At 43.9% G+C, this 11,954-nt stretch overlaps 1 protein-coding gene across 2 annotated transcripts in view; it reads right to left on the minus strand.

The window, feature by feature from the left end:
• The window catches only part of LOC147882959 (uncharacterized), a 62,018-nt gene extending 53,182 nt beyond the window's left edge, over nucleotides 1-8,836 (minus strand). Inside the window, exon 1 of one of the 2 annotated variants that reach the window (XM_087400418.1) lies at nucleotides 8,261-8,836. In XM_087400418.1, the coding sequence (XP_087256544.1) occupies nucleotides 8,261-8,572 (312 nt within the window). In that variant the 5' untranslated portion in view covers nucleotides 8,573-8,836. The remainder of the gene's footprint in view (nucleotides 1-8,260) is intronic. The other variant, XM_087400417.1, reaches the window with a different exon arrangement.
• Between the last annotated feature and the right edge of the window lie 3,118 nt (nucleotides 8,837-11,954).

An 11,954-nucleotide genomic window follows, 5' to 3' on the forward strand; every position in this document is an offset into this window, starting at 1 on the left:
AAGGTTTGCTGCAGATCTGCAAAGAAGGGCAGCAACAATAGAGGAGTAAGTCGATGCTGATCTAGAGCAGCTGCAGGAGAGGATGATGGAGAGCGAAAGCAGAGGAGGCAGAGAAGTTACTGGAGAGGATGCAGGAGCAGAGGCAGAGGAGGCAGAGATGTTGGAGAGGATGCAGGAGCAAAGGCAGAGGAGGCAAAGATGCTGGAGCGCAAGTGTGCAGCAACCTGTTCCAAAAATGATCTGGTAGCCAGGGGGCTATTGCCTTTTATAGGCCTGACCCAAGAGGTCGGCCAGGTGGTCGGCCAGTTCCAAGTAGGCCAGTTCTGGTCGGCTAGTAATGGTTGGCCATTTTTGGCCTTTCTTGCCACTTGTTTGGCCCTGGCCTTTCTGGCCACTTGTTTGGCCCTGGTTTCTGCGTTTGGAGATTGCATGGCTTAACACCCCCTCTCAATGTCCAAGGTAGAATGGTTCCAGGGGTAATCAAAAAATGGTTCCAAGGGTGATCTATCCTCTTCATCAACTTTTTTTTTTTTTTTTTTTGGTAAGAGGGTTTTCATTTAGATGGAGATGCCTACAAAGTAGGTTTTCATCTTCGCTAAATGCCCAGTAGTGATGGTACAATCATAGAGTACAGAAAGAGAGGTGCTTAAGGAGTGCCCTCGCAGGGATTTGTTCACTTCTATTAAGCACTAGTATACCCAAAAAAAAAAAAACTGCTAAGGAGAAGGAGGCAGTACACCAATCCCAAGCCGTGGGCTAAGATGCTCAAGAATAGGTCGGTTAACCCGCTTGGTAAGAATGTCAGCATGATTATCGGCAGCTGGAACATATATCAATCGAATAGTATCCAGTTCCACTTGCTCACGAGTAAAATGAAAGTGTACGCCAATATGTTTGGTGCGGTTGGAGAAAATGGGATTGCCGGCGAGAGCGATGGCACTTTTGTTGTCAACGTAGAGGACCGTTGGTTCAGTACAAGGAAAGCGTAGCTCTCCCAGAAACTACCGGAGATATATGGCCTCTGTGGTACAATCATACAAGGCCCGGTATTCAGCCTCAGTAGAAGATCCAACAACAATTTCTTGTTTACAGCTAGACCAAGAAACAGGTGCCAAGCCGAACGAGAAAATGTAGCCACCATGAGAACGGCGATTGTCCGAGTTGCCAGCCCAGTCGGAATCAGTGTATCCCTATAGTGTTAGTCCTGGTTTGAAATGTAAACCACAAGAGTAAGTACCATATATGAACCGTAAGATACAAATACATGCATGCCAATGAGTGTGCTTGGGTTCATTAAAGTACTGACTGAGAATAGAAACTGAGTAAGAAAGATCCGGACGAGTGTGAATGAGCCAGAGTAGCTTGCCAACAACCTGACGATAGAGATGTTCATCAAAGGGAGGAGACTCCAAGTCCTTTGAGAGCTTGACTGTGGGATCCAAGGGAGTGGCAGCTGGCTTAGGCTCGTGGGGGATGATCTGATCAAGGAGTTGAAGAGCATATTTCTGTTGAGAAACAAAGATACCACCAGAATGCTGGACAACTTCCATGCCCAAGAAATAGGAGAGAAGACCAAGATCGGTCATCTCGAATGTGGTGTTGAGTTGTGTTTAAATGGATTGAAGCGTGGTGGTGGTAGAGCCCAAAAGCAAAAGATCATCTACGTAAAGTAAGATAAAGCAAACCCCCTCTGAAGATTGATGTATATATAAATTCGGATCAAAAGGAGTGGAATGAAACCCATTAGTTTTGAGGGAAGGTGTCTATTCGGTGGAACCAGGACCGAGGTGCTTGTTTAAGCCCATAAAGAGCTTTGCGGAGATGGAATACCTTATTTTCATGGCCACGAGGAGAAAAACCTAATGGGGGAGCCACATAGACTTCCTCATCGAGGTAGCCATTGAGAAGGGCACTCTTGACATCCATCTGATAGATAGACCAGCTGTGATGAGCGGCTAGAGCGAGGAGGAGGCGAAAGGATGTCAACCGAGTAGTAGGTGCAAAGGTTTCCTCATAATCGATACCATGTTTTTGGCGAAATCCTTGCACTACTAAGCGAGCTTTGTACTTGTCCAGAGTTCCATCTGCTTTGAGTTTTGTTCGGAAGATCCACTTTGTTCCTATGACCTTTTTGTGACTGGGTCGATCGACCAAAGTCCAGGTCTCATTGCGATCAATGCTCTTAAGCTCCTGTTCCATGGCAAGATGCCACTCAGGATGTTGAGCTACTTCCTGCCAAGTGGCGGGTTCAGAATGTACAATATAGGCTGTGGTAAAAAAGGAGGCAGTGGTAGCAGAAGAAGCTGTCCGGGCAGAGCAACAAGGACCGGGAGGAGGAAGTTCTAGGGAAACAATCCCGGAATCCTTCATAGTTTGTCAATACCAGCGTGGCAGCGGGTCCTAAGAAGAGGATCGAGGAACTGGAGAAGCAATGGGTGGGGAGAAAGAAGTTTCGGGGAGAGAGAGAGAGAGGTTTCGGGGGGAACGGGAATAGGTGCGTCATCAATAGGGAGAATAGAGGAATTTTTTAGAACATCTCTTTCATCGAAGACCACATCACGGCGAACCAAAACTTTGTTTGTGCGAGGATCAAATAAGCGATAAGCTTTGGCTTCAGCTGAGTAGCCAACGAGAAGTAGAAGTTCAGCACGAGGTTCTAGTTTACCGCGAGTATCATTGGGAGTATGAGTGTACGCGCAGCATCCAAAGAGGCGGATATGAGAAATAGAGGGTCGGTAGCCATAGAAAGCCTCAAAAGGCGTCATGTTCGGAATGGGCTGAGTAGGGCAACGATTAAGGAGATAGACAGAAGTGTTCACCGCTTCCGGTCAGAGACGTTCGGGCAACTCGGCTGCAAAAAGCATGGAGCGTGCCATGTTCATGACTGTGAGTTGTCTGCTTTCGACACGAGCATTTTGGGCAGGCGAATTAGGAGATGTGAGATGGCATCGGATACCATGCTCGTGAAGGAAGTGAGTGAATTCATGGGAAATGAATTCACCACCATTATCACTACGAGCAATCCCAATAGGCTTCCCTGTTTGATTCATGACCAATCGAGCCCAAGTAGCAAAGAAGGAAAAAGTTTCAGATTTCTCTTTCATGAAGAACACCCATTGATATCAAGAGTAATCATCCACAATTAAGAAGAAATATTGTGAGCCATTTAATGAAGGAACAAGAGATTTGCCACTAATATCAAGGTAGATTAGACGCAATATCTCACTGGCTCGAGAAGTGGAATGAGGAGGAAAAGGAGTTCTGCTTTGTTTGCCTAATTGGCATGGACGGCAAATATCTTTGGCTCGCAATAATTGAGGTAGGCCATCAACCAAATGATCCCGAGACATTTCATATAAAGAGTCATAGGACAAATGTCCCAGACGATAATGCCACAACCGTTCTGTGTCAGTTGGATCTTTCAGGGTAGCAAGACCATGAAGCCGATGAAACTCAGAGCCGGTATTGGAGGGATTCTCAAGAAATTGTGTCATGAGGTACAGACCATGAGGTTGGGCTTCGCCCTGAGCTAAAAAGAGTCCCGATGTCTCATCTATGATTTCGACATGCGTCTTTGTAAATAGCACCGCACGGCCAAGAAGGCAAAGTTGATGGACGGAAAGAAGATTGACCCCTAATTGGGGGACATAAAACACTTGATCCAACTGAGCAAGATTGGGGCCTTTGTCCGGGAGAGAGTTATTGCCACAGCGGACTCCCCCTGTTGCCGGTTCGCGAGAAATGAAGAGATCACGATGAGGGGTCATATAATGAGTGGCTCCACTATCCACAATCCAAGGGGCTTTATGGCCACATGGTAGAGTATGAAATGCTGATCCAGATATGGATTGGGAGGAGTCAAGCTCGGTGATTTGGATCAAGGCCTGGGAAGTGAAGTCTAGAGAATCTCTAGTGGACCAGTCAGACAGGCCTTCGGGAGTGATGAAGGGAGGGGATGGGGTGAACTGATTAGTGACATGGCCCTATGGTCTCCAAGGGCCAGCGTTAGGTGGAGGAGGACCACTCCTAGGGCGCCAGCGAGGTGGCAGAAGAGTCGTGTTGGGGGGTTGTGGGAGAATGCCTTTGGCTTTGGAGCGACATTCATCATCAACATGCCCAACTTTCTGGCAATACTGACAAAACCGGTTCTTTTTGGGAAGGTTGTGCCAGGCGGGTTTAATACCAGAGGAATTATTGGAGTCAGGAGTGGGAGAGGGCTTCCCGGAGCTGAGTTGATCTTTTTGAATCCTGGAGAGAAGAGCCCCCTCTGAAGCAGGAACACTATGTTTTTGGTGAACCTGAGAGTAGAGACGAGCATAACGCAAGAGTTGACATTCGAACTCATAAAAGGTAGGAAGGGAGGGTTGAGAAATGATTTGCTGCATAAAACTAAAGTACTTAGGCAGGAGTTTGTTCAAAAAGAAAGTAACTTGGTCATCCTCGGATTTGGGAAGACCAGTTGTGAGCAAATTCAGCAATTAACCGCTGGTAGTCTGCCAACTTTACCTTGAGATCATCATCAGCAGTGATCTGGAATTGTTGGAGATCGTGGTCAAGATTGATGCGACGAGTACAATCTCGGGCCGCATAGCAGTCAGTGAGATGTGCCCATCGCTTAGAGGCAAGGTCAAAATGCTGCAGATATGTGTGGACTACAGAGCCTATGATAAGCTGGAAACCAGAATAGGTTCCCTGTTTCACACATAGATGAGATTTTTGACAGCCTGAGAGCAGAGCGCATTTTAAGCCGTATAGAGTTGAAGGGCGGATGCCATCAGGTAAGGATAGCACTGCACGATATTGATAAACTGCTTTTCGTACATCTCAAGGTTTAGGGTTGACTGATACTCCATCCACCTTCAATCAAATAAAGAGCATAATATTTTAAAAGCATAGAGCTTTTTGTGGGGACTTTCTGTGAAGACATCGTAGTTTTCAGCTAAGATGAGGCAATCTCTTGATATAGATATGTTTTCTAGATCACATAGTTCTCGAGGGCGAGATTAAAATGGATTCATCCCATTATGTCCAATCTGTCAGAAGGCAAAATATGATGGATCAAGGCCGAACGGATTGGGACATTACATTATTTGGACTGTGATAGACGGATTTAGTAAGCAAGCTCACTTTATTCTGTGCAAGAAAACCTTGAAAGCCCTTGAAGCTGCGGCGTTGTTTATCAAGTATTTTTATGTGCATCATGAAGTCCCTAAGACAATTGTTTTGGATTGTGATAACTTTTGGTGAGCACTTTTCAACAAATTAAGGACCAAACTATAATTTTCTTCTTTTGATCCAGAGACAAATAGTTAGAGTGAGGCAGCTAATACAGTATTGCTTGAGCTTTTGAGGCGTTATATTCGTGATCACCGCAGCTCTTGGAGAAGTACCTGCCATTGTGGAGTTGGCTTAAAATAATACAGTCCATTCATCTACAAGTAAGTTGCATCTGAGGCACAAAACCAAGGTAGTCATGCCGAAAGAGCAATGAACCTTTTAGAGGATGTGGAACATCCACTAAGCTTCCATACTCATCTATAGGGAATTTACACCCTGAGTTCCTAGAACCTTCATAATAGGCTTTGGGGTTGAGCCTTGGATAATGCTGGATTTTCATCCAAACAAGTCTACATAGGAGTTAACAGTAAGGTGAACGCACTATCGAGAACCAATAATCTTTGAGCGTATTCCGTTTCAACCCAACCACACATTAGTTAGCATAGAATGAACCCTAACGTTGGTTTCAATTCGAGTGAATTCTGAGAAGTCTAGTGTGTGTTATGGCCTTAGAAAGGCTAGGGTATATTAATTTACTAGGCCCACAATGTGTATTAAAATGTGTGCATGGATAGAGGGGTTTCAGGGCTATTTAATTAAACTATCTAATCATTATTCCCAATCCTGTAGCTTAGGTCTTATCAAAAACACATGTATTTATTGAAAACAAACTAAAAGCCATATTTAGCTGAAAGTTGCTTTCATTAGTTCTTCTACATTTCTGTCAAAAAAGAGGGGTCGAACTGATTTCATTTTTCACTCTTGCATGCTTATTGTGAGAACTAAGGCTGCCCTTGCAAATACCAGCCAGCTACCTTGTGCACCCTTTCATGCAAGACCATGAGTTAGGCTGTATACACAGGAAAATTTTCATTTTTCAGCCATAGCCATCTCTTTCAAACCTGATTTTCATGCCATTTGTTCCTGTGCTTTCTTCTTAGCTTCGTCCACACCCTGGTAGTGAATTCATTGGAAGATTCTAGCTCTAGGGTAATTTCACCTATAGTTTTCTGGTGCGGTCTACTTCCAATGAGATTGGGCAGGCTGTTTCCCTTTTTGGCGATAGCTCTCTAGTTCTATCTGCTCCTGTGCATGCATCTTGACAGGTCTTATCCCTTCCTACTTGGATTAGATCTTTTGGGAGCTTTGGATCCATTTCGTGGCTGTTTTCTACTTCAGCCTGTTTCACATTCATCATCTGGCAATTGCAATTTGTTTAAGGACCTTTGCTGCATATTGCATTTAACCATGGAGCATCATTTCAATTATTACACTGTCTGGCTTTTTCTGGCAGCATCTACTCAGCGTTTTGACAGTTTTGAGGCTGCTTGCAGATTGATAGGAGTGTTCTGCCAGAGTTTGGGTTTGTTTGAAGTTTCTGCAGTGGACTGTGGTTCCCAACTAGATCTTGTGTTTCTGAAATGAGATACTTACGAGGCTGCCGTGGTGATTGTTTCAGTGCCTTCATGGAAGATTGGTGGTATTTGGCATCACCTCGCGCTTTCAGAGTTCTACTTACATATTGGCTATTCTAGAGGTGTTCTCCTTTCTTATTTCATTGTGTAATCTCCTCCTGTTCATAAAGGAGTGATATTTAATTAGTTTCCTCCTAGGGTTTGCTTCTGGTTCCGTCCAGGGCTCTGGAATATTATTGTAGTCAGAAAACCAGCATTATTGGAATACAAAAATATCTGGGGTGCTTATTTCTGGCAAGAGGTGATCCTCATTCGCACCCCCTATGCAATGTCACTGTTTCAGTATTCCATTTCGTCATTCCATATGCTTTAAATTATGGAAACAACATTCAGTTGATGTGAGAATATTTGATTGATGGAGGCTCAAATCATGATCATCGATCGCTTGGAAAATTGAAGACAACCTTTATTTCCTAAGGGCTTGTCGTTCTACAGCATGGGATTTATTAATAGCATTGTTTCAATATGTGCATTACCTCTTCATGTGTAATGTTAATGAAAAAAAGGGTAAACATCTTGAAGAGATGGCACTGTTCAAATACGTGACCAGCACATTTGAATTATCGTCTGTTGGTGAAGCACGACTCGCAAAGAAGCCAAGTATCACATGGTCAATCAATGCTGAAAATTATGTTAAGTGGTTGAAGAAAGGGATGCAATGCATAGGCATTCAAAAACACAACTACAAAGGGGGCAGATCATGGGTTTGAGCCTTGGTGCTCAATGAGTGTGAACACAGAGTGGTACTGCCTAACTGCCATCAACAGGAAATCAGGAACCAGCGAATGTGGAGTCTGGACACCAATGCGCTACAGGCCAAATTATCCTGCAATGCATTGCATTGCCCCTTTCTCAAAACGTACAACACAACCACCAACCCAACAATTAGCCAACCAAAGCCACACTACCACCCCACACATTGTATAGATAGAATGCTAGGGTTCCCACTAGCTACCACAAACTTCGGCTGGCAAAGTACGGCCAGATCTGCCAACGCCTCTTTTGTACTCGTTTGTTGTGTTTTTTCCTGACGCCCTTTACTTATTAGGCGGAAGCTGCCCAGATTGCAAAAGATGGCTCAATTAAAATCCAACTAACATGGGGGAGATGAGGCTCAGTGTTGAACTCACGCACGTTTTAGATGTAGGGGCTCGGCCTGGCTGGCCTTACATCTCAGCAATCACGTAACTAAAAAAACACTTGTACCCCACGACGTGACAGCATCTGCGGGAATGCCACATCCTCCAGCAACACGCTCTGCTCCCCACGAGTATTCTGGGAGATGAGTAAAGAGAACTCTACTTCTGGCAGCAAGTAGTATCCCATCTGCAAGTCTAATTAAAAAGTATTGCGTCTGTCGATTCAAAACTCCTACAACTTCCACTTAAAATGTCTCGTGCAGTTCCCAATCTAGATTGCTGCCATCAAATTCTAAATTACAATCGGTCCCTTGTACAGTTTACACACCAAGCACGAACACGAGTAGCGAGCATTGTTTAAGGACTTACCTGGTCACGCAAAGCAGAGGCTTGATCTCTTAGAACAGACGCAGCGGCCTCGATAGCATGAACGACTAGCTCTTTGTTAGGTCCAGGTGTTTGCCTCCCTCTTACCGATTGAGCCATCTCTATCCCTGCCAGCGCATCTGCCAATGCCGATGCGTCTTCGGCCATATTGTTGGCAGGAAAAGATGGACCAACTGTTTGTGGTCTGGGGAAACCAGGATCCACTGGTCCTCCATAATAATCCAGAGGACCAGCTGCACCGTAAGGCCCTTCTCGACCATGAAATGCATACTCCGCGGGCGCCACGTGAGCCATCTGGGCTTCAACTATGCAAGCGCTGCCATAAACTATGTCCAAAGTTTTCCATTCACGCCAGGCACATGCAGATCCGATCGAATTCGGCCTCTGGAGCAAGTTTGAGATGAGTAATAGTGGAGAGCGAGCAGGAAATCTAACAAGATGGAAAGAGCTGCCGAGAGAGGAGGGGTAGCTCCGTGGATCTCATGAAAGCAGAGAAAAGGGGAAGGGCAAGAGCAGGAGCTTGACTATCTCCCCACGGCTGCAGGAGAACAAGTATAAAGTTGCATTGACCCAAGCACAAATGCCCATGCCATGTTGGCATTGCCGCTTCGGTCAAACTGAGGGGTTGACCATTAGTTGACCTGTGTTTGCGTGATGCGGTGGGCATTGGGTTGGGACATGTGCAGCACATTCCATCATGGGGAAATGGGGAAAAGGTTAGATATCATAACGTTTTAGTGAAAATGTGGATTTTATGTCATTTTGAGCCCATCCAATGCTTACCAAAAAAACTTTTTTCACACAAAACCGAGGCTTGGTGCACGCGCGGCCCTCCTGTTGGTAGGGCCACACGGAGGAAGAAGTCGAGCCCACAATAGATGTGCCCTCACGTGCTCAAAAATGCACCTTCAATTTTGAAGGTGCCAAAAGGAGCAGCGATGCAAAGGTAAATGTCTACCAACAATGCATTTCTAGCCTAGTGTGTACAAGCTCTAACAGCTCACTTATTTTGTGACTAGATGACACCTTGGCATGGAATTTCACAAAACTACCCCGGTCATAACCCCTCTAATCAAGCTCTCCTATATTTCCACATAGTTCTACACTTTTATGTAGCTTTTAAATATTTCATCTTCAACCTCAAATATCTAGCTCTTTTTAATGCCCTCCCCAAATCTCAAGACTTGGCCTTTCATATAGATAGATGCATATGGGTTTACCTAAAATTATAAATAGCTAGCCCTTGCTAGGAAATGGTGTGGGTGCCAAAGTGAAAATTCTTTCTTAGATTATGCACATCTCGGTTGACAACCGAGTATCGTATGGAGGATAAATTGTTAAGTGCATAGCTCCCATTCAATGGGTCAGTTGTTCTTTTTTACTAAAAGATATTGGCTTTTATTACTTAGAGAAAAAGTATAAACAAATTTGTGGCTGACTACACGAGGCAAATTGCCTGCAACGAACGCCATCCCGGCTAACTTCCACCCATCCCTTTATAAAACCAAACTAATATCAAACAAGCACATACCCACTAGGGGATCTCTTCTACTCACCAACTTTCCCATATCCGCCATAACACAGTCCTGGCCCACCACTCTCCCTAAACCCCATTCCCACACCCTTACTAAACACCAATTCATTCCGAAACCCCCATAAAGCCAACAAGTCTATTGCATGAACATGCTATTGTGTATACGGCAAGCCATTCGTGTCACCCTGGAGCATCAGCCTCCAATTGGTACGAACACAAAACCTTCCCATCAACCCCACCTTCCTGACAACTACGGTAATACGCAACCAAAGACTCTTAGACACATCCCAAATGCATAGTACCCTCAATACACCTTCCACATGGTGAACAATACAGATCGACCTTCGCCCATTTCCTCGTCCTACCTCTGAGAGGGAGCCACTTGTGCGTCACCTTTCAAGTAAGAAAACTCGCCCTCCCCATCATACCACCTTTCCATATCTTAGTAAATCTTTGCTTCCACTATCTACCTGATCTTCTCAATTTCCACTTTTCATTCAACTTCAACATCAAAGTGTGCGCTACGTAAGGTTCCTGTAAATAGCCCTTGCTAAAATTCTTTCTGAGACCTGACAATCCCACGTTCCATTGATTTCCCCTCCATGCCATAGATGCTATACAGCTCGTTCATAAAAGGCCTTATGCATTGATATGCAATGGGGTAAATAGTTCTACTAGGATATTGATCACGAAATCTCCCTAGCCATCTATGTGATTAAGGATACCACATTTTCCATTTGATGCAAGTAATGATGCAGAGGTAGGTGATGTCATAGTACATGACATAAATGAGACATTCACTAAAATTTTGGCTCGGTTCAAGGGTTGCTGACGATTGAGATAACCTAGAAGAAGATAATGAATCTTGAGATGCCTTAAATGATCTCATAGATGATGTAAAAGCATTGTAGCACCAACCTACTTAAAACACACCTCATTCAAATATGCCAATTTACTATGCTATTAAGATGCTCGAGTATACACAATTCACTTGAGCCATGACACTTCCATACTCTTGCTACCTCTTCCTCTCTCATGCTCCATTTACCTATTGTATCAAAGCCTTTTTAGCCCCTGCTCTCTAAGCTATTGCTTTCCTCAATCCATGCTCCCCTATGCATTTCTTTGAGCTACCACCTGTATGTAGCTATTAGCTACTATTGCTCACGGTCTTTTTACTTTTGCAGTCGTTGCTTACCAACAAGAGCAGCATGTCATCTAGCATTGGCGTCCAACACTCACTTACAAAAAGACATTGTCATTTATAAATTGATGAGACATCAATTATTCATAACTGCTACTTAACTTCTACACAGGAGCTGACAGACCTCTACTATTGTAACCTTCATTATTGACAATCATTGCTCTTAAGTTGCTAAAGAAAAATGCTACAATTATCTTGAATGGCTATTTGACATGTACTCAATATTCTATTTAATTGATATCACCAGCTACTTTTCAATTATCTACTACTATCAAATGAACCTTGCCCCTTACCTTTGCTTATACATGAGAGATGCCACCTTGTAGATTTCTTCTATAGCATGACAAGCTCAGCATAGTCAAATATAGTTGTAAGCTAAGCATTAATATTGTTTTCAATAGCATTGCCTCTACAAATTATCACCTACTCCCCAACAACAATTTCCTATTCAATTGCATTTGTTTCTTTGTTCATTCACATGCTTGTAGATGTCTTATCGGTGTGTTGGACTTTGATGTGGCTAGCCAGGGTCATTGTAATAGATGCCCCTCCTACTACTCCTTTATGATCTAGTGTTTGAATAATCTAATAGGGTTCCTAAGTAGGGTTATGTGTATAGAACGTTGTAAGTCATCATATTAGATTAGAAAGTGTGCACATTGTGTAGTGTTGTATTGAGTGACAACTACCTTCATCCTCTCCTCTCCCACCTTTAGCAATCCTCTCAAAAGATGCTAGCAGTTTAAATAAATATTGGATCACGTAGGATGCCTAGTTTGGGTGTTATTAGGCTTCCCTTTTCCCTTGAAAATGATGTTGATATGGTGGCTAATATACTTGGTCTAGTGTTGCATGTCTCTATCGGCTTTGATTCTTTTGAACAACTTTGGACACTACTAGATAAATTTTGACATCAAGATTGGAGGCAGGAATCAAAG

This window comes from Dipteris shenzhenensis, chromosome 29 (assembly GCF_047967505.1).
Source record: "Dipteris shenzhenensis isolate YYH24624 ecotype China chromosome 29, Dip_SZ_1.0, whole genome shotgun sequence".
NCBI lineage: Eukaryota > Viridiplantae > Streptophyta > Polypodiopsida > Gleicheniales > Dipteridaceae > Dipteris > Dipteris shenzhenensis.